Genomic DNA, 22,586 nt, shown 5'->3' with positions numbered 1-22,586 from the left:
CTTCCGGGTGATACAATTTGTACGAGGACAATAGCGCCTCGCTGGGCAGCTAGCGCCGGGATAAGCTGAGCTTAAGCCAACAGATGTATTGCCTCACAGCGCTTTCCGCTCCTTGTCCCACAGATACATGCAGCCTCCCACCGACCTCATCCCAGCACTGCGGGCGACAGCCTCTTCCTTGAACGGCGGTTCATGCAGGAGAGCGAACACCCAACAGTAAGCGAGGCGCAGGATGCTGCTGCTGCCCGACCATCTCTGACAATCGAAAAAGTCCCGGGACGCACCTACATCCTGCAGCAGGCCATTCCTGTCCGGGCCCGGGTGTTGCAGCCACCACATGGTCGCCACCCTCGGGGCTAGAAGCTTCGAATACCAAAGGTCCTTGGCCCTTCCATTGCGCCGATCATGCTCGGCTGCTCTGTTTCAACGAGGCTTTCCCTGTCGAGCACCTGGCGAAAGAACGCGCATGCTTCGGCAGATGGTCTGTAACCCCTGCCACTGACAATAGTGGCGGCCAGATTCCCAGCACAACCAAGAACGAATGTGAAAGGGCACTTCGTAATAGGGTCATACAGATCGTGCATCGCCGCAACCCCTCAATCGACCGTCATGGCAGCTCGTACAGTTGCAGCAAGGTTCTCAACAAGCTTGGAGCCGTCCAAGTTCAAACCTTTCTTTGCCCCTCCTTTCAACCCCGGATAACAAGTCAAAACTACTCGTACTGGTACTCGATGCAGGCATCGATCCCATCGATCCCGCTCGCCTCACATCGCTTGCTTACGCATTCTCACGTTCTAGATTCCTGCCGTGGTATCTGCCTACAGGGTCATACCTGCGACGAGGCCAAGGAGGTGGCAGCAGGGGAGCAGCTGAAGCGTGAATCAACCGGTCTACAACTGTCAATATTCCCCCAGATACCCGCCTCCCCACTTGCGCATTGACTGTGCACGTCCCAAACTATGCTTTGATCTTCAAGGATGATGCTATGATCCTACACCACCGTCCTGAATCGTCAAACTGTGCTTCGCCTGACAGTCTTGAGCAGCTGGGCGAGTTCTCGATGATCTTCTCCGCTTGACTGAGAGCTTTAATGTCCCCTCTCTCTGATAGTGCTTGTGAAATTAGCTTCGTAAGACTGCCTTGTAAGAAGGTTTTACTATGGGTTTAAAGAGAAATAAGCTGGACAGAGAATCCGCTCTGACTTCAGAAATGGCTGTCATCGTCGTCCGCTTCCACCTTGGCCATGAGCGGAGGAGTCTCGTATTGCATTCGTCTGCTTAGCCAATGTCCAAAGCCATAAATTTTGGGAATTCCAACCTTTCCAAAACTCAGTGTAGTCATGATGACTGAGGGTATGATGGGGCTTTCCACCATGTGCCCACGAGCCTACCTTTTTCACTGTACGAGCGAAGACGGATTGAGCGCGAGATCCTGCTTGTTCGTGTAGATCGATACGAACTCCAGGAGGGCAGATGCTTCACGTCGGTCACGCTATTCGACCGATATCGCGCCGCAGTCTTTCCACCAGTCGAACGTGAGGCTTTTCCGTCTACTGCCGTTGCTTCTATCGTCCAAACATCTCGCCATGGACCTGGGTCGGTCCCCCCACCAACAAGTCTTTCAGGGTACAATCCATGCTGTGTGACCACACCGTGGTTTTCTCTGAATGGCGTATGGATATATTGCACCGCCACTCCTCTGGGCCATCGACCCTTTGTGGGTGGTACTGACCATGCCAATCATCCGTTCCGTAGAGTCCTGTGCGAGCTAGAACGATGAAGGTGTTGTGGCAGCTGTGTCAATAACTGGAAGCCTCAGGGTGAGTGTGAGATACGGTTGCAGGTCCAGGTCTGATCCTTTGTGCCCTATTCGCGGACACGGACTATTATTGACTGGAAGATAGTTCCCGGGTGCCCAACAGTTGGACACGCCATCGCCATTGCCAAGGGCCTGCCTGGTTGATAGCTCCAAACACCAACACAACGACACTGTCTTCTCCGATAACGAGGTCGACAGATGCAGTCGAGACTCTGGTCAAACAGTCTAGAGATCCCGAGGAGCACTGCGAGGTCCGTTTTTTTTCTGGGCACGGAAGGTATCTTCTGTATTATGTGCTCATGTCTCGCACCCTGTTCGCAGAGAAGACGCGACCGAAGCCGCTGGGTCAGCATAATGTCAATAACATTGACGATTTCTAGGAAGAGTACTTGAGCAGCTGCGAACCAGGCGATAATACCGACACCCCTTGGAAGACGGCATCGCTATGTCTCAGCAGGGTTTACTCTTCCCACCTTGGACAGGACTGCACGTTTGCACCCAGAGAGTTCGAATGGGCTGGGAAACCCTTGCCGCTCGTTCCGTGATTTCACAAAATGCCGGTCTGTGAACTCTCAAAGTGGTCTATTTATGTCTCGAACATTGATCTGTTCTGTAGATTCTTGCGCAAGCGGGTTCCCGACAACCTGGGCTTGTCGTGAGTCCACACCGTACACTTCGGTGGGGATCACATTGTCCCTCCTCCCCGTACACTTTCCCTGTATGTGCTAGTCTGACAGTGAAAAGATCGTTACTGCTGACTGCCGGATCGGTATAGGCAACTGACGCTGGAATAAGTAGAACTTAGCGTTGCAGGTGATGTTAACGGTGTTGTACAGCATGGGCCGATAACATGTTGCTGCCTAAGGGTAGGACACCTGACCACCCACGCTACTCAGCCGTGAGAAGCTGCTCTCGTTGCTGAATCCAGAATGCGATTGGGCCATTGAGACGCCTCACTTGATACGATCTGGCTGGAGGTACACCTACCATCAGTCAGTCAGTCAGTTACTATGACTTGTCCGAGATAAAGAGAAGTCTGGACCATCGTCCGTTGACAACGCCAACATATGGTATCATGACTTGTTATGTTCGATACGGTAAGGAACGTCGACGACGCTTCGTAATGATTATAGGAGGTTTTTTGTTTTTGCCCACGGGCATCCTTGGTGCAAAGACTCCGGAGAGAATGAGTCGTCGTTATCTAGCTACTCACCACGTAAGACTGGTCTCACATGATAAGTCAATGTGCTGCCCACAGCCTCGTGGAGGCGTGTTCTCTAGGTCATAAGAAGAGGACTTGAGCGGGCTGCCGGGCGCATAAAACTTTTCTTCCATGGCGACGTCGTAGGTAAATACCGAAAGATATAGTTACTTCCAGCTTTCCAGCCCTCAAAGTCATACCACTTTCTCGCTCTGAGCGGTATTTTCGCCGGGATACAAGGAAATAATTTGGTCCAACTATAGTCACTATCTAGTTGCCTCAGGTACCGAAGAATGGATCTTGAATCCGTGTGTGACAGGGACTGACAGCACGAGGCTGGAGCTTTAAAGGACTGACTCGCGGAGCCTATCAATGCGCACTGATTGGCTGCTGTGGGGTCAAGCGTCTTATCAGTAACAAGTAACAGTTTTGATTGACGCTCGATCTTCTCCCGCATCTACAACTGCGCGGAGAAACAACGTCAATACTTCTTCTTTCCCTAATCTCTGATGTTTCCCATATGACGCTCGTCCAAAATGCAGATCAATTGAAGGGTCCATGATTGGCCAGATAACGATCTTCTCAGAGCCGCGTGGAAATACCCGAGACCTGCTTGCTTTTCCAAGATGTTGTCCTTCTGTGGGCTCTCCATGGGAGAAACACCACGACTTCTTTCTCGTGGGCTTGACTGACACTTTGCAGCCTGAGCAAGTGTGAAGATACCGTGCCCCTACTGACTGTCACGCTTTGATATTTTAGCTTGCTGTCGTCGAATCATTCATCTTGCATTCGCCATGTCCGATCCGATGACGATGCAAGAAGAATCAGATCACTTCTCTCCCTACAGGGCAGATGGGAAGCTGTATGGCTTTGTGTGCGTGGTCACAGGTGCAAATATGCCTGTGGGTTCAGCCATCGTGACAGAACTGGCAGGTATGTCATGTCATGCACCCTTCACTCCCTACTGGCAGCATCACGTACAGGTGGACTTACTGCTCGGATCAGCACACGGCGCGGCTTGTATCTACGCATGCACGACGGCGACCAACAGCGATGAGCCCCCTAGCCCGTACAGCTCCCTCCTCGCGAACCTATACCCAAACACCAAAGTCATCGAATACCCCTACTCCATATCCTCGGAACAAGATACACTGGTCCTGATCGATGAGGCTCTCAACGCATGGGGTCGAATAGACGTCTGGGTGTGCTCGTCTGGCCTGCTGGGTCCTCCGTCGATCGACATGACCACGCCGGCCGATTTGCAAAGATGTTTCGAGGCGAATAGTCTCGCGCCGTTCTTCGCCCTCAAGTACGCCCCGCCTGCGATGCAGAAGACTTCCCCGAAAGGAAGCTATCCGAACGCGGCACCCAAAGATCAGGCATATGGAAGTATCATCATCGTCACGAGCACCGCCAGCACATACGGCGGGTGCTGGGGTCCGTGCTACACGATGAGTTCACATGCCGCGTTGGGGGTGGTGAGGGCGGGCGTCGCCGTGCTCAAGGGGACAGGTGTGCGTATCAATGCTATCAGTCCAGGGCAGATTGACGTCGGAGTGAGCCTCAACGGGTTGGACACTGATATGAAGGGCGTGATGAACAATACCCAACTACCGCCTGCTGCGTTGCAGAGTCCCGCTGCGCAGAAACAAAACATTGGACTGGAGAGGGCTGGACGCCCTGCTGAGGTCGCGAGGGTGGCAGGCTTCCTGGCGTCTGGCTTCAGTAGCTATATCACGGGGAGCAATATGGTGGTGGATGGAGGCGCAAGTGTCATGTGTCCTCTGATGGTTCCGATATAGAGACAACGAGTGGTAGAAATGCGGTCGGTATGTACATGTGGTATATAGGCGGCCATAGCCAACGGACCCATAGATGGAAAATATATCTGTTGTTCGGTGCTCAAGGAGGTCTCGTACTTTTGGTTTTTGTGTAGCTGTGTTTGTAGGGAATGACTATCTAACAGTATCGTCATAAAAGATAGATATTGATCCTGCTAGCGAAAAAGATTCCCTTTTGAGAGTTCCTTCTGTGCACCATAATATGATCAAAGAGCCATGGAAGAAAAAGCATTTGATGATAAGGAGAGGTGCAGGTATGTGAGACTACCGTGATGGAGATGGGTTCTCGGTTGCATCACTCAGGAGATGTCAACGGTGAGCAGTTTCATCGTCGAGAAGCTTTATTTATTCATTAAACGAACACATTTCGTTGCTGTCGCTTTGAGACATACATTGGTGGTCACTGGTCAGTTGCAATGACGGTCCAGGAGAAAAGAAAAAGTGTGACGGGGATGTAGACCAGGAACATTAGCCTCGGCAGACTTTCCCTAGTCGTCCTGCGACGAATCTGGCAGTTCCTGTCTCGTGCTAAAGATTTTGGAACCTGAGCATCGAGCACGGCAACAGAAAACGTTCACTCACTTTTTTGGCTCAATTGAACCATCGTTGCCATGTCTCCTCGGTCAAGGGGCGTGAAGCGCATCGCTGATGTTTGGGGTAAGTTTTCAAAGCACACAGACACCATGACAACCGATGCAGCTCACACGTTCACAGGGTTTTCCTCCTCCAACAACCATGTCTGCCGATCATGTCGACAAGCTCTTTCTCAGCAAAGGGCCGCATCAACGGCAACAGTAAAAGCCACAGTCGAAGCTCCCCCTGTTACACAGCTCTCTCCAGACGGCCCTGAAGCGTCTCCTGCCTCTCAGCCCATCTACACGATCAAAGCCGGAGTCGTGGTGTCGCGACCTCCGCTGATCACTCCAGACCCCCATCCCTTCGAAACAGCCTATTTTCTATACCAGAGACGACTGAACGAGCGTCTGGTCCTGCCATTCACCCAATACTTCTATTACAAACGAGGCACGCCGGCCTTTGAGAACTGGCGGAACTATCGTAGACAGCGCGCCGGAGCTGCCACGAGAGACATCGGAAAGTACAATGCGTACACGCCAGAATCGTGGAACGATGAAGTCTTGATCGGCGACGACTCGGGATCTCAGTCGAAATTGGTCCAGGAACTCATCGCGGAAGAAGGGCGAGCAGAAGACTTTACTGGCGCCGGAGATCCCAAGTTCGCCGGGCTGAAGAGAACAATGCCCGCAGACGAGACCAACGATCAGCGGAGTCTGGAACGGAGCTTGCAGCGCACGCTCTACCTGCTGGTCAAGAACAAGAAGGTCGCAAAGACTCAAGAGGAGAGCGAACTGTGGAAGTTCCCCAGCGGGACTCTCATAGGTTTTGAGGGGTTAAAAGAGGTAAAGTCTACTTGTACCCCTTCTTCTTGTTCCCCCTAGTTCTCTGCTATACGGGACGTGACGACGGAGAATTGATGCTGACAAGACGAATCATAGGCTGCGCAACGAATTTTGTTCAGCTCTCTGGGTCCCAACATGAACACTTTTTTCGTTGGTAACCACCCGGTCGGCCACTACGTATACAAATTCGCGTCACCGATCCCGAATCCAGCACCACCTTCCGCAACTACCGAAGCATCAAAAGCCTCGGCCAAAGCGCCGCTCAAACAGTACAAGGCCGCAGAGGGTGACATGATCGATGGAGAAAAGACGTTTTACATGAAGGCACGTATCCTGGCTGGACAAGCTGACTTGGCTGCTGCGAAGAAGAACGGCGTCGATATTGAAGACTACAAGTGGCTGAGTAAGGAGGAAGTAGAAAAGCACGTTCATCCGGATTACTGGGTGAGGATTAAGAATATGTTGGTGGCGCAGTAAGGGGGGTACATGTGTTACTGGGCCATTTTCTAGTTCAGTCAACCATTGTACGACAAGAAGAGAGGGAGAGAAATGGAGAAAAAGCGCTGTAGGTGAGAACATTGTGTCTCACTTTTTTTCCGCATTCGAGCCGGGTGGATGAGTAAGTGAGTGTCTGGTACCGTACCTACCAGGTATGTACCTACACATCTTGGATCAGGTGTCCGTCCCTTCTAGACTAGTAGGACGGGTGAATATTTCTTTGTACAATAAATAAATGTGGGCATTTCACGTCATATCAAATCACATGGAACCAGAACACATCGGGTAGCATTATGTTTTTGAGGACATGATGATTAAAAGGTGAAAGCAGTATCATTATCAAATGAACATGAAGGTGAAGATAGGACTCGCGCTGGCTAATATGGGTTCATTTCAGTTCGTTATACAGAGTATGTGCATAACAACGCCTGTTTTGATATTCATATCCACGACACCCCGTACTCGTTTGCGAAACAATCGAGACTTTTCCACACGCCGTTCAATTTTACCGTCCACTTTGCCTCTGTGGTCTGGTCGTCAGCCTTGGTCTTGGGTTTGCGGTCGGGTTTGGATTCGGATCGGGATTTGGTCTTTGTCCTCGAACCCGTACTCGCAGTCGCACTCGAACATGTCTTCTTCTTACTGCTTGCACTCGACCCCGTATCGGCGGTCTTGTGGTTCTTGTCATTGACCTTGGTATCGGCGCGGTCGTAATGGGAATGAGAATAAGAACAAGAACGGTGCAGAGTCAACGACGACGACAACGACGACGACGACGCCTGCCGAGTCGCCGCCTGTCGAAGATGTGGACCATTGACGTTGCTGTGACCATACTATGATGATGGCTCCTCATCGCCAAACACCCACCCGCTGAATTCATCGGCGAATCGGACCGCTCCTTTGAGCCAGTAATTATCATCCTCGCCACTAACATCTTCCGTGCGACTTTGACTTTGACTTCCACTGTCGCGGTCGCGGTCGCGATCACTGCCGGCACCGGCACCGGCACCAGCACCAGCACCAGCAGCAGAGGTGCCTTGCTTCCCCCACGTCCTCTCGGCCTCGAGCATGGCTCGACACGCCTTGACGAAATGAGCGTCGTATCTGTGTTCGCCCTTGAGGGCTTTCTGAGTCACGAAATCCCAACCTCGGCCCTTGGTGTCGTACGACGTCACGTTCTCCTTCTTGATCAGCGGCCGGTTCTGGGTGATGTAGATCGACAGGGCGATCAAGAGCCACTCGCGCACGAGCGGGAGATGGTGCTCGGGCTCGAGGAACGGGATCAGGATCCTCACCGCGTGCGACGTCGTGAGGAGGTGGACGAGCAGGAAGTCGTAGCCGTGGCCGCCGACGCTCGAGGCCACGGACGTGTGCAGGGCCACGGCGAGGGCTTGGCTCTGTGCAAAGTCCCGCGTTGGGTCTGCGACGGTCCAGCTCCTCCAGTGCTCGAGGAGGATCGAGACGAGCACCGGGTCGGTCCAGAGGTGGTCGAGGCTGTCGTCTCCGTGGCCGTCCAAGGCGTGGTCGAGGCGCGCGTCGGCGTGCACGCCCGCAAAGACTTGGAAGATGTCGTTTGTGGCGGCCCCTTGAGATGGCCGGGCGGCGGCGGCCGGCGGTTTGGCTTCGAGAAGTCTGGCCAAGACCGGGTTGTAGCATGTCGAGGCGAGGCCGAGGGCTTCCATTGCAAGTTCGCGCGAATTCAGTTCGTACGCGTATCCCAGGTGGATGAGAGGGTGGCCGAGGCCCGACGTCAGGCAGTTGAACATCGGGGAGGCGTTGGGCGTGGATTTCGGCCCGCGCGCGAATATGTACTTCTCCACAACGGCCTTCCAGTCGTAGCCTTGGAGAACGAGTTGGTCTTCGAAGAAATCTACAAAGGCCCGCTGGTACTTGCGCTGGCCCAGATAGTCCCGGTAGTCGTGGTCGGCGATCTCGGACGGCGAGTCTTGCCAGTGTTCGAGATTGTCGCGGGCAGACACATCTTCGTAGATGTCGTTCAAGTGGTCGGCCGACCCGTTGAAGAGGTACGCTGAGCCGAGAATCTGAAGAGAGTCAAACCATGTTAGGTACAGGAGCCCAAGGAAGAAAAACATGGGAAACACAGGGGAGAGGGGGCTTTCTTTGGGGGGGTTTCAAGTACATGAGGTGTATGATTGTGGAAACGCAGGCTGTGGTACAGGATAGAGTAGGTGGCGTGGTTGAGTTTGATGAGGTGCTTGAGTCGACGGCCTCTTTTGTCGCTTGATACTTCGATGTCGTGGACCTCGACGGATGGGATGGCAATGGCTTGAACTGGCTTCGCCCGAGCGAAGCCGAAGCGAGGGAGGGAGGATGGGATGAAGGATGAAAACATGTTTGGCGATGATACAGTGAAAGGGTAATTACTTGGTCATAGTGGTTCAGTGTCTGAAGAGACACCTCTGGTTCTACCCGGTAGGAATGGGAGGTGTTGTCTGAGCATCAAGACCTGACGTCGTCTACGTCTGACTAACTCCGCATTCTGCGTTTAGAGCCTAAACACATCACCGGACCGTAAGTGTCATAGGGCGAATCATATCCCAACTCAGGCTCTTCTTGTGTTGAACTACCGGTTTGTTTTTGTGCCCGGGGCCCGTGGGAACAAGACAATACACACTCAACAGCGTGTGGCTGGAGCATTCTCTAATTTTACACCGGCGGCCTTCGAAGGTGGCTGAACATATCTTTGACAACACAATCAATCAGATCGATGTCGATTTTTTGCTTTGATTCGCGCAAGGTTGAAATGGGAATGGCAGATTTCCATGGCATGGCGGTCCCGAGAAGAACACGTCCTCGTTCAGAAGGGGCTTAAAAGGCTTAGCCAAGGTGAATACCTATTCAAATCCCCATGCCTTAGATATCTCGACACGCCTAGGCGACGGTTACGATGACCCAGTCCTTATGGGCAGGGACAAAATACTACCTCCGGAGGACCCTTGCTACGGGTTTCACGGCCGAATCGGGATCGTTCGTCTATTCCTTTCAATGGGGCAAAGCAAACATGTGGCCGACATGTGGCCACGGCTCCGGGTAAAGGGTGAATGTTCGCCGACGGTGACATGACACCCCTCCCTTTCACCTCCGACAACCTCTTTCAGCAAGGGGCTTCTTGCAGGGCCCGTTGACTTTCGAGACAACAAAGTCTTCCCATGCCCTTTCCAGGAAATGGGAAACATTCTCAGCCCAGTGCCATAAATGGCCTAGCAAATCTATTCCCAGCTCGGAGACTCTGCGTTGGCTCGGCCGTGCTCAGATACCTTGCCCGCTTTAGCGGTCAAGGACCGGAGATTTTATGATCTGGGACGCCTGAAGGATCTTCATCTCCTAGTTACGGAGGATTATCTCGGCCCTACGATCGGCGTCCAAGGTACAGAGTGCTCTGCAATTGCACGATGCCTTGGATCCAGTCAAGCCACCTCGCTGTATGTCGCAAAGTGTTGGCAGCCCCCATAGATTCAAGCGTGTGGTCGATGCCGGAAGAGTAATCGACCATGCTCCAAACCCCCGAGCTGCAAAGCTAGTAATCTCATCACCCCTCGAGACACTTGTCATCATGGATGAATGAGGATGCGGATGAGGACGAGGGCCAGGACCAGGAGAAAAGCCAGTGAGTTACTTGGAAGCCACATGTAGCCGCGCCTATGACTAGATGGTACGTTGGAAGCTAGGTCTGAGATGAACAAGATGTTGAAGCAGAAACTTTTGATAAATATCTCAACTACGAGCCATGGAAATAAACCATCTAGCCATAAGGACACATGCAATACAAAGACGGCACATTGTCGCTCTATTCAGTGACTGTCATTTCTTGAAGCATCCGCATATTGAATTCTCACACGCCCGTCTCCAGCCTCCAGTTTTCAGTCATGGTTGAGTCTGCTTCCTTTTTCCCGTCTGGTACACCAACTCCCCTTCCATCCCACATGCACGATCACAACACACGGTCACCTTGTTTGCACAGACTGCTACTCACTCAATACGACGACCACTCCCTTCCTCACAACCATCGCACGAATAGCTCACTCAAGGATCCAAAATCTCAACAGGCTCGGATTTGATCACGACCTTTGGTTCTTCAACGTCGATTGCCACCGCCACCACGGGTTTCATCACGACCTTTGACTCCTTGTCGGCTTCAGCAACGAGAGTAGTTGTAGTAGCGGTGGTAATAGTGGCGACGTGGGTAGTCTGCTCGTCATCAATCTCATGTTCGGCATCAACCTCATTGTCGGTGCTTGTCCTGTCCCCAGCCACGACGGGATAGGCTGAGATTCGCACATCAGAACCCACACCCGAAACCAAGGCAAGCTCCGTCGAATTCTTGGACTGTTCCGCGAACGCGTTGGCCTCGACGACATTGTGCTGAGCAGGCTTCTCTGGCGCGGCGTCCTTGCTTGCAGCACGGACGGGTGGCGAAGAAAATTTCTCTTTCTCGGCCTGTAACCCAACAAACGAGGCTGACGGTGGTTCAACGGTAACAGCAACTGCATTCTGAGCTGGGGCGTCGACCATGTTCCCGGCTACCGTCTGAGCTTCGACAGGAGGTTCTGGGGTAGCGACATCGAATTGGAAGTTCTGCGGCGTCCCAGAGTACAGTGGCATATTGAGCAAATCTTCATACGAGCTTGCGTGGGGGTTGAGTGAGACATGGTCCATCACATTCTCGTTCACGGCCGTCGGCGCAGCTGATGCAGCAATGGGCCCCATTGCAGAGTGGCTCCATGGATTGATGCTTTGTCGCGGGGCAATCCATGGATTGTAGGCATATGTTTGCTGCATCGGGTAGGTAGAGGGGCCTGGGGGCATGGGAAACGTCTGATAATATCCGGCGGCATTTTGAGGCTGGTAAGTGCCAGGCACAGTGCCGTATCGATAGCTCGGATAGTAATAGGCGGTGGGTGAGTACGATGGATCCTGCTTCATCGCAATCGCAGCCACTTCGTTCTTGTCCTCGATGGATGGCACAGGCGGTGATTCTTGGAGAACATCATTGGTCTTTGGCTCCTCTTTGACAGTCTTCTCCTGCTTGATACGAGTTCCAGTGGAGGTGCTCATGTTGATATTGGTGGTGGTGGACGTCTCTGACAATTCTGGATCCTTCTTGATGAGCGGCGTGGTGGTCGTGCTTGAGCTGTTTCCGTTTGTTGGTTCGTCCTTGATACTTGAATTTGGATGAGGCCAGAAAGAGTTGGTGTATTGTTGCCCAGGCATGACCGTAGAGACCCATGGGTTGCTGCCGTACTGGCCAAGCTTGGGTCTTTTGTGGATGTTCTCCTGCCCAGATGCTCGCACGGCCTGTTTCCCAGTCCCCAATCGCTCAGTCTCTTCTTCCAAGAGAGCTCTTTTGCTTTTTGCAGCTTTCTCTTTCGCAGCCTTGGCCTCGTTGTCCTTCTTCGGTTTCGGCGGTTTGGCATCTTTGGACATTGCTTCAAACTGTGTTCTCATCCGACTATATCGCATTCGTGCAGCATGACCGTTGGAGATGTCAAGGCTCTCAGCTACCAGGTTCCAGTCAATTGATCTGAGGTCAAGTTGTTTGAGAATAGAGTAGAGAAACATTGGTGTCTGGCCGTCCAGAGCAAAGTTCTTCGTTCGCCGCACGGAAGCCATATTGAAGAGCGGCAGAACAGTTCAGCAACAGCACTCACAAGCCAAAATACCTTGGTGAGTACGAAAGTAGCAGATGTGTGAGGAAGGATGAAATATGCACAAAATGTCTTGGGGAACAGATTTATTGCTCCTTCTGCGTTGTGCCTTTGTGCCAGTCACCTGTAATGAGTATCACGGAATGATTCATCCTGCTTTGTCCATAGCTGCAAATCCCGACAAACAGCCAAAGGAGATTTGACGCAACAGCTCGATCCAAGCAAACATCGCACACATTCAAAGAAGGCTCAACATCCGTGAATAGGGGACAAGGGCAATTTCAAAGTTTATTGTCAAACCTCAGTGCACCACTCATCATGTAGTCCTGCTCCTCTGGTTGCTCCCCAAGCAAAACATGCTCACGACCGCCTCGCGAAGTCCACCAAGCAACGCAGGTTACAGCTCGATCTACATCCATTTCACCATCACTCAGAGCCGCCCACAAACGGTGTTGGCATTGTTGTTTTTGTGATGGATTTTTCACTTTGTGCAGGAGCTCGGCTGTTAAGGGAAGCCATTCTTCCAATAGCTGAACAGGTAATGAACTGAGACAGTCAATGATCGCTAGAAGAAGAATAGCCTTTTCGGACAACCGTTGCTCCCTTTCGAGAGGCAAGTCGGGATTGGAAGGGAGCAGATCTTCCGAGGCTTGTTCCATACGTTCTCTCAATAAATCGAGAATAATCGCTTGCATCAACGGCATAGATGCGGCAATAGGAGAGGGTGGTGCTGCCAACCGCACGACAGAATTGATGGCGAACCTGAATTGACGAGCATTTAAAGGCATCGGAAAGCTCCGGAGTAACGTCTCCACGTAGAATGGAACATTCTTGGTTGCCACTTCCGCATTTCGTGGTGCCGCCAGAATGGCAAGCATAACACTATGGGCTGCCTCAAAGATCTCTCCCAGCCGCGGGTCGCCGCGAGGGTCAACATAAGGCGCAGCAGCGTTAAACAACAGTTCCTGGCTCATCTGTGGCGAGACAGTCAGTGTAAAGTGCTCCGCCGCGTTGAGGAAGAAGAGATCGCGCATCCTGTCAAGGGGATGAGCAGGAATTCGTCCTAGTTCCACAGGCCGTATTGACTCCAAAAAGTTTTCTGATTGTGGTTGATATCGAGTCAAGATATCGATGGCGGTAAAGTTGACAAATGTATACTGGGAAGATGAGACCAGGCCGAACCGATGTGCTATGAAATACGTGTCTCGTAGAATGTGTAATGTCTGCATGGCTAGTCCTGGGGCAGTGTTATCTGCACCCAAAATAGGGTCACAGATCAAACGTCCGAGAACAGATCGCAGAATGATCACTGTCGCAAACATAGTGTCTCGTAATAGCTGAAGAAGTGTCGGTAATGTCGTGCTCACGGTGTCTTGATCTAGATATAGTGCTTCTTCTTTAGCATCGATTTCTGACAGCTTGTTCTGCCTCCAAGATGTTGCCAATGTCCGCGCGAAATCTGCAATCCTGTTCGTACAATGTACTATCAACATCCGATCATGGACGTTGTCAACACAATGAGCTGTCAAGCGTGATAGCGACCCAAGCGCTGTTATAAGACTCCGTTTCTTGATTTCCGTTAGCCTCTTGAACGTAGTCGAGGTGGAAGACCAGTTGAACTTCTGCGGTGATGATTGACGAATGTCATTGTCGATTGCGCCGAGCCAGTAGCCTTGCTCGAGCCCCTCCTTGGAAAAGTATGTCGCGTCAACCAGTAAAGGCAGAAGAAGATCGTATTGAACTTGCGACCGATGGACATCGGAAAGGATGGGAAAGGTGTGATTGATAACAAAAATAACGGCCAATTCACAATTTACTTCGACATCTTTCTCTCGTAGAGCAAGATTCGTAGCCGTAACCAAAGCTGCCTCCAGCTTGTTCCGCAGGTTTGGTCGCAGCTCTTCGAACTGTCTCGATTGGAAAGCGAGCAGTAACCCACCGAGTAGGAGGGTGTGTCGCCATCGCGGTGACCGTTCGTCTGCGCCTTTGACGACCGCCTTCACCCATTCTTCCACCGACAAGTGGCTTCGAAGCAATTCTCGGGCAGGATCCTGTTTGTCTTCGATCAATCTCAGCAGTGCTGTATAGAAGACGGAGAATATTTGGCGAGAATGGGTGATCTCGATGGGTTGGAGATAGAGAGCATCGTGCGACAAGAGGTGCGAGGTCAACAGAGTGAGGTTGAGCGGGTTGGATAACCTGGACAGGAGGTTCGTGGCAGTTGGGAGCAGTCTGGTCGGAGGTCAGTACACATCTGGGTTGCTTGGGGAGGACTACCTTAGAGCGTCTTCGGTGTATTCGGACGTCTGCAACGAGCGCAACAGGGTCGCCAGCGACCTGTCCATTGTACTGGCACCCTGGGGTGAAAGCGTCGATGAAGTCCACCTGCGGATGATGATGACAACGAGATGCTCTGTTAAACCGAGGCTCAGCCTTGCCAGGAATCGGCCAATCAGGTTCTGCAAGGCTCTGGGCCAAGTTGCTCACCAACAACACTTCTTGAGCACGCGACACGGTGGGATTTCGAACGTCATTGTTCTATGATAGAATGAACTCAAATCTGCTTCTGTGCCTCATTTGCACTGCAGCCATTCCGACTACCAGGCTACGAAAAGTCTCACAGTAGTTCTCTTCAACAAGGTTCGTCAACATGCAGCCCAAAAACCTAACTGCAAATCCCGCAGGAGCATTCACGACGCCTCATGGGCCCCTTTTCCAAGGCTTGATGTAAGCTTCTTGAACCTGGTAGCGGGGACCTGTTGGTAACAGGTGCGCAATGCGACAGTCCAACTGGCAGCGAACACATACTGTCAACGGCGTGGACACATTAGGCCCATGATTGTGAGCTCTCTTGAGAAGTACAACGCCTCTTCAGCCTCCTGTGGGCCTGTTCGTGGCATTTCGCACTCCCCATTACCTCGAAAGCGTCTTCATTCGGGTAAGTCGATCGTACCAAAGATCAAACTACGAAGGTTCGACGATCGGGCCCACGTATCTACGCTCAACATGGATTTCTCCCAGCAGGGTCGGCATTAGCGTCAGGAACATGAAACCCGACCATAGTTGTCATCGCTGAGGATCCAGCCAAATTCAACAGAGGCCAAGAGATTATAAAAGGAGATGTTGCGTTCAAAGGTAGGGATTTTCTCTTCCTGAACAATGGAAAGAAGATTCCCCGGTGGTTGAAAAGCTGATGAATGGTGAAATTTGGTCAAGATGGCAGAAAATAAGCAACGACGAGGTTCAGATCGGACTCTTCTCAATTCTCCGGTCAGTGGCTGTATCCTCAAACAGTCACTCGCTCACGGCGAGAATGAAGCTGAAAGCGTATTCGAAAGGACAGAATCAGAGGCAGATCAAGAGTCAGAAAGACCCAAAGAAATTCAACGGCGACAATCCCTCGACCTTCGACACCCCGACGACGAGGAACAGAACGCCCCTGAGAACCCTCCTACGCCTGTTGGCCTTTTCCATTCGTCTCTGCGGCCTGTGTGGAGGCAAGTGATCAAGAAATGGCTGGTGACGGTCGTCATCATCATGTGCTTCATCTTGTGCATCCTGTCGCTATACTGGTCGGTGATCTTCCACGCCGAACGCAACCTCTCGGCCATCACGGTGGCCGTGGTCGACTTCGACAGCAATATAGCTCCTTATGACTCTGGCGTGGCTCTCGTCGGCCCCGTCGTCGAACAGCTGGCTCGTGAGCATGCATTAAAGCGAGGCTCTTTGGGATATGTCGTGCACCCACCGTCACAGTACAACGACGACCCGCTTGCCGTTCGCCAGGCAGTATACGATGAGCACATCTGGGCTGCAGTCATCGTCAATGCCGAGGCAACAACTCTTCTCCAACGAGCCGTCGCAACGGGAAATCAAACCTACGACCCTCTTGGCGCAGGCCATTTCATCGTCAACTCCGCCCGAGACCAGAAGGCATACACCGAGTATATCATGCCTCTACTCTCTCAGTTTCAAACGTCTGCGGCATCAATATTCGCCGAACAATGGATCCCCAGCATCCTCAGCAATTCCAGTCTCTCGTCGACAACGTACTCTCGCTCTCCGCAGGCGCTGAATCCAGCAATTGGCTTTTCCACGGTCGACTTGCGTCCGTTCGAGCCCTACCAAGTCACCCCCGCGGTCACGATCGGCCTCATCTACCTCATAATCATGGCTTTCTTTAGCTTCTCCTTCTTCCTGCCAGTGTACACGGAATTTTTGATTCCTCGAGGCCACCCGTCCGTCCACTTTTGGCAACTCGTCTTGATCCGCTTGTTCGCCACGACATGTACCTACTGCTTGATGTCGCTGTCGTATTCCCTTGTGAGCCTGGCGTTCCAGATCCCGTTCTCCTCCAACTCCTCGCCTCATAGCGAGACGGGAACCGTCATCCGCCATGGCGCATTTGGCAAAGGTACATTTGTGGTGTACTGGATGTTGAATTGGGTGGGCATGTATGCATTAGGGCTGGCGAGTGAGAATGTGTCTATGATTATTGGACAGCCCTGGACGGCGTTGTAAGTGCTACTTTCGTTGTTCTTGTTTCGTCCTCCTCGCGACCTGACATCTCTTCCTTTCCACGAACCAAGACTTTTTGATCAAGCTGAGCGTGGTGGAGAGGGAGAGAGATAGAGCCCCAAACTAACACATGCAACACCACATATAGCTGGCTGATATTCTGGGTAATCACCAACGTTTCAACATCGTTCTACACAATCTCATTGGCGCCCAAGTTCTTCCGATTCGGCTACGTCTGGCCCCTTTACCACATTGTCAAAGCCACCCGCATCCTCTTGTTTGACCTCCATAGCCGCATCGGCCTCAACTTTGGTGTGTTGTTCGCATGGTGCGCGATCAACACAGTCTTGTACCCGTTCTGTTGCGTCTTTATGCGATGGAAGTCAGACAAGGACTGTGCTCGAAGGGTGCCACGGAAGACGATCAAGTATCTCGTGGATGGATAAGGGAGCCAGCTCTGATGAATCCGTCGAGCAGGGGGAAAGGACTCAGTGGATTGAGAATGAACACTATACGAGTAATATTGAGGGCTTTTTTGAGGGAGGCTACGGAGTACCGGGCTAGGAGTACTGGGTTGGGGGTACTTGGTTACTGGGTTACTGAGTGTGTAACACTTGTTAAACCATTCAACATTCGTTTTGGGACGGCGCATGAAACGGCCTGTGTTTGATACCGAACAGGTACAAACTGACGAGACTGGTGCCGAGGGACGGTCTTTTTTGGGGGGGGGGAATACCACAACGTGTTGTAATAATACACAGGCAGCCATGTAGGTAGGTAGATAGGTAGACGATTGAATGACCTAACTTGAGTAAGAGTCTACTGTCTACTGTCTCTAGTTGGGTAATGAATGTAGCATCATTATCATCCCTTGAGCATCGAAGTTGGAAATGAGTCGGGCTCGAGAATGTTTTGCTAATTGGTTTTTCTCGTTTGGTCTTTTGGAATTTCACATACCCCATTGGTGACCTGCATCCCACCCTTGCAAGCAACGACGTCTGAAGCTGTGAATTCCAGTTGACTTTCCCTGATACGTGTACAGGTACCGTAAGATGTCTGCGCCGAACAGACAAAATGTTCGTTTCGTATGCTGCTCGGCCGCTACTGACCCCACTCTGGGCATATGTTGTCATGTAAAGTGATGACGAGACGACGGCGGCGACGTCGACGTCGACAACGACGACGACGACGATCTTTTCTCTTTCGGGTATTTTACCGTTTTTGGGCATTTCACTTTCGCTCTTTAGTCTCTGGGTTTGCCTGGCCATTTACATCCATCCGCAAACCACCCATGACAAGGCCTCCCTTGTCGTGTTTTACTCGTATGTGCCTATGTACAGGGTGGAACGACCAAAAGTAGATGGCACCGTTGACAGACCCTCCACACCCGCCACAAGCGCAGCACCTGCTGATGTGCTCGCACAGTAGTAGGTAGATGAAAAAGTTTGTATACGAGGGTGTAGGTGCAGGGCGGGTGGAGATACTATTCCACGCCGTGGCGTCAAAAGCGCCATTACAAATTTACTTCCTCTACGAAACTTTCCGGAGGGTTCCAGATAAATATATACTGTATATATATATTGTAACTAGTCTCGCAGTCTCACTCATCTCGATCTCGATCTCGATACGAGGGAGTTTAGAGTTTTCCTTCCAGCTGAACCGCTCGCTTGTTTTGCCTTGAAAAAACAAAATGGGAAGGGCAACACGGTTTATTTGCCTTTTTTTTCCCCTCGTGGAAAGGGACGAGACGACAAAACTCGCTCGCTCGGTCTTCCACGGTGCACCGATTGCCGTGGTGAAGTATCTTTCTTACCTGTCTTTAACCTATGTCAAACACTACCCTATCCGTCGTATGTATTGTACAATACCTACATCTCGCGTGGCGTATATACCGGCTACCCATAAGTCGATTGTACGGATTACCCAGCCACCCGTCTGTACTTTTTTCCTTTGACTCGACTCGTATCCAGGATTTTCAGTCCCGGCGAGACCGAAGATTGCTTTTTTTTTTGGTAGCTAACGGAAACTCACGGTTGTACTGTGGGAGTCAGACATCTAGATACAGGAGAGGTTTGAAGGTCAGAAAGTTATCCAAGGTGACACTTTGGTTCTTTGGTACAGTGTACGCATTTGCATTACATTATACATCGCAGCGGCAGGAAGTTTGTGTCACTTGCGTGCCACACGTATACACATACACACTGTCTCTGTCGGACCCTCTTTGCTTCCCCCCCCTCCTCTCTCTGTGTGTGTGTGTTCCCCTCTCCAAATTTTTTTTAAAGCCTCTCACAACCATGACTCGCCTCCGCCACCACAAAGGGAAGCTGTAGAAAGAAGGGGTAAACAAGGAACTTCGTGTGTCTTACCCCCGGGGAAAGGGGTGGGGGTGCTCCGGGGAGGGGGTATCAGAAGTTTCCCAGAAGGCAAAACTACGACTTCGTCTACCCAGATAGGCAGTGGGAATGGACTTTTATGCTTTTTTTTCTTCAGCTTTTGTCCCATTACCACTCCGGACTCTTGTAGTTTCCCATCTAGGTCCGGGGGGGGGGGAGGGAATCAGCGTCAAGATCGAGATCACGATCTCGATCACGATCTCGATCACGATACGATCACAATAATACGACCACACCACCACCACCGTCTTGATACCCTGCGCCTCAATTCCCTCGTAAGGTTTTCGTTTAGAAAAAGGTCTCCACCACCAACAATTTAATAATCAGGGCTGGGATGCGAGTACGGGGTTTATACGAGTTGCAAGACCGGGTGGCCAAGGGGAAGTTCCGTCACCGTACTTGTTATTTCGTCTGTCCCGTCCCTTTGTAGTAGTAGGGGTACTCCGTACAGAAGTACTGACCTCACCATGTTGTTCCCACGGGTAGATGTTACGGAGTACCACAGCTACATTTACTTTACACTTTTCAATTTGGTTTGGACGGGTCTGGCCACCACCACCGCCACAACCACAACCCCTTGTCCTCGTATGGATAGATGCATAATGCATGAATCATCATTGTACCGTGCATCATGCACGTAAACCGTTCTTCATATTCTGAAACCTCGATTTTTAAGGCTTTTTATTTTGAAATTATGGCATTTCAAATCTCTGGTTCTTGTACCCTGTATTTCCCAGATTAGCACGTGCAAAAATATTGTACCCAGTAGATAAAAAAACTCAAACACAGCTCAGCCAGCCACCAAGGCATGCGTAAAAGTCTATGTGCTACAAGGCTTGCTTGAACTGCAGGCGAGATTGGAGCCTTATAGACTGTGAAAGTCAGATCTGTTGACAAGTCACCATAAGTGTTCAATGCGTACTTCAAACGTTAAACGTACAGCGAGGGTAAGAAGGCAAACCAAAAACTAAGAAGAAAAGAAACCTCCGAACCAGATAGAGTAGACAGGTTGACTGAGAGATTTGAGGTATGTGCGAGAACGAGACACAGACACAGACACAGACATAGACAGAGAGACAAGGGACAAGAAACGTCTCGGGAAGATCTTTAACACAGCTTTCAGATCTTAGACGCACGGTATGTACCCGTGATAGCGACACTCGACATCGACATGGACGTTCGACATAACTGAAGGGAGCACAGTTGGGGAAAGGAAATGACATGCTTATAGTGTGAGTAAGTACCCGTACTGCGTACAGCAGAAGGGGAGGAGAACCGACAAAAATGCCACGGGAAAATCACATACACTCGTGCCCTCGACTGGCGTGTGAGATGTTGCTTTCAGTGTCTCAAGTCACGGGGATCAGTGTCAGACAGAGATCACGGTCAGGCCCAAGTCACAGGAGGAGACCATGTCACTCACACTTCAGACATGACTTTCTCCGAGTCCGTCATTCTGCGGGAGGTGTCTTGAGGGTGCTGGTCAAAACGTCCAAGGTCGAGGAACCTCTTCAAGAGAGAGACAGAGAGACACAGACACAGGGAAAACCTAAAAGTCCGTCACGGGCAGCACGGTGGCGACAGCACAGCTGACGTGGTGTCTCCCGCGATCCCTTCCCGCCCTCATCCTCATGGTTGACTTTTGACTCTGCCGCCCTGCGAAAAGACAGAATCTGGTCAGAGCATGGTCCTGTAGAGGGTGTTGACGGAGGCAGGAGGATGATCCATGCCATCAAAGACGTGGGCTTCCAAAAGACCCTGATAATGAAAAGGGTTCTGGACATTTGCCCCTTCTCCAGAACCAGCGTGTTCTGGTCGCGACACGACAACAAAACAACAACTCACTCTCAGATCTCGATTTAGGAGCCCGATGTTGCACTCTGGTTTGGGTAGATTGTGAGTTTCCTGCCGATGACCGGAATCAATGGCAAGAGGTGGCGAGATCAACGCCAATTTCTCGCCACGGAAAGTAAGGAAAGTCTCAGGGACATCCTCTACAGAGATCGACGAGAGGGGGTTGTGAGTCGTCAGACGACGCAATCATCCTCGCCACCACAAAACGGAACGGCACTGGCCTTGAGGTCGATCAGCCCACGTATAGATTTCACTCACCTCTCAAAGGACAAGGCACAATAATGCTAGTCCACTGCTGCTGCGCGAAAATTACGCGCTGGCTCGAGCGCAGAGTTGTGAGGAAGGAGGTCTCGCTGATCAGAGCGCTCAGACTGCAATCTCTTCAGACGGACGACGACAGCTCGCACAGACATGTCAACATGCAAGAGTCAAAACCGGGAAGGGGTGCTTCGGGGTTGTTGACGTTCGACACGGGCCTGCTGAAGAACGGTCAGATCTTGACATTGTTCCCAACTGCAATTGGCAGCGGGCGGTGGTCTGTGAGCCCCGGGCGTCCCTGACTAGGACGGGAGCGCAGCAATCCACCGCGACAGAGACACAGACACTGAAAGCTGACTGACTTGAGTGACTCAGGTACGCGATCGAAGAGGATGGGAGGGAGTGGGCATGGGAAGGGAAGACCCCTGAAAGCTGTCCCATGGCCTTCAGAAAGCAGGCACAGACTCACACGCATACTTTCAAGGACACACAGCGCGCGTCCTCCCGTCGACAGGGCAAAAGTCCTCTCTCCACCATATCTGAGTCGTGTCGAAATGGCAGCGCCTTCAGAGCCTTCAACTTAGCAAAGAAGACAGTGTTCCTGCATAAAACACCACACCTTCCAAGATGTCAAAGATGCCGTCTGATCCAGTCCTAGTATGGACTGGGGTTGCGAACACCCCAGCAAGACCTCTTGGGAACCGTCGTACCGAAAAAGGGCGAGACTGGCCGAATAAAGCACGACAGGGGCTAGACGCCAAGGTCGGCGGAGGCGAGTAGCATCGAGATGAGGGTGTGGACTGCCGGCATATTCGGCCACGGTGCTGGAGGGGAACCGCGGGCGATGCTGCTAAAGGTACGATGGATGGTAGCGATGATGCAAACAGAGGCAACTCGAAGAGATCGTGCAGCTCACAGGGCCACTAAAGCCACACACGTAGAACGATAGTGGCCTGCGTCTTGACAGCTGCACCCACCACCGCGTTGCCGCTCGACATTAGTTACGCATATCTGACCTGATGGTGATTTTGTCCTCGTAAAAGACTTCCGCGGTCTGCTGGAGTGAGGAGACGATGATCAAGAATAGGGAAAGCCTAGTGGGTGGATAGCGTCGCGCCCTC

At 51.7% G+C, this 22,586-nt stretch overlaps 6 protein-coding genes across 6 annotated transcripts; 3 read left to right on the top strand and 3 right to left on the bottom strand.

Annotated features, from left to right (window-relative positions):
- Positions 1-3,813: 3,813 nt before the first annotated feature.
- On the top strand, positions 3,814-4,821 carry PV08_10138 (uncharacterized protein; the record flags this gene model as incomplete). Its single annotated transcript, XM_016384453.1, has 2 exons — positions 3,814-3,952; positions 4,025-4,821. The coding sequence occupies 2 exons, from the start codon at positions 3,814-3,816 to the stop codon at positions 4,819-4,821; spliced, it is 936 nt and encodes a 311-aa protein (XP_016231055.1).
- Positions 4,822-5,471: 650 nt separating this feature from the next.
- Positions 5,472-6,755, top strand: PV08_10137 (uncharacterized protein; the record flags this gene model as incomplete). Its single annotated transcript, XM_016384452.1, has 3 exons — positions 5,472-5,517; positions 5,575-6,278; positions 6,375-6,755. 3 exons carry the CDS (start codon positions 5,472-5,474, stop codon positions 6,753-6,755), a joined length of 1,131 nt encoding a protein of 376 aa, XP_016231054.1.
- An 854-nt stretch (positions 6,756-7,609) lies between these two features.
- PV08_10136 (uncharacterized protein) lies at positions 7,610-9,129 on the bottom strand (the record flags this gene model as incomplete). Its single annotated transcript, XM_016384451.1, has 2 exons — positions 7,610-8,818; positions 8,917-9,129. 2 exons carry the CDS (start codon positions 9,127-9,129, stop codon positions 7,610-7,612), a joined length of 1,422 nt encoding a protein of 473 aa, XP_016231053.1.
- Positions 9,130-10,820: 1,691 nt separating this feature from the next.
- Positions 10,821-12,407, bottom strand: PV08_10135 (uncharacterized protein; the record flags this gene model as incomplete). Its single annotated transcript, XM_016384450.1, has 1 exon — positions 10,821-12,407. One exon carries the CDS (start codon positions 12,405-12,407, stop codon positions 10,821-10,823), a length of 1,587 nt encoding a protein of 528 aa, XP_016231052.1.
- Positions 12,408-12,723: 316 nt separating this feature from the next.
- PV08_10134 (uncharacterized protein) lies at positions 12,724-14,787 on the bottom strand (the record flags this gene model as incomplete). The annotated part of the gene is made up of 2 exons (XM_016384449.1): positions 12,724-14,674; positions 14,720-14,787. 2 exons carry the CDS (start codon positions 14,785-14,787, stop codon positions 12,724-12,726), a joined length of 2,019 nt encoding a protein of 672 aa, XP_016231051.1.
- Positions 14,788-15,658: 871 nt separating this feature from the next.
- On the top strand, positions 15,659-17,406 carry PV08_10133 (uncharacterized protein; the record flags this gene model as incomplete). The annotated part of the gene is made up of 2 exons (XM_016384448.1): positions 15,659-16,959; positions 17,109-17,406. The coding sequence occupies 2 exons, from the start codon at positions 15,659-15,661 to the stop codon at positions 17,404-17,406; spliced, it is 1,599 nt and encodes a 532-aa protein (XP_016231050.1).
- Between the last annotated feature and the right edge of the window lie 5,180 nt (positions 17,407-22,586).

The sequence above is a fragment of the Exophiala spinifera genome (assembly GCF_000836115.1).
Source record: "Exophiala spinifera strain CBS 89968 unplaced genomic scaffold supercont1.8, whole genome shotgun sequence".
Classification (NCBI taxonomy): Eukaryota; Fungi; Ascomycota; class Eurotiomycetes; order Chaetothyriales; family Herpotrichiellaceae; genus Exophiala; species Exophiala spinifera.
Note: the sequence above shows the minus strand (reverse complement) of the source record. Positions and strands in the feature narration are given on the sequence as shown.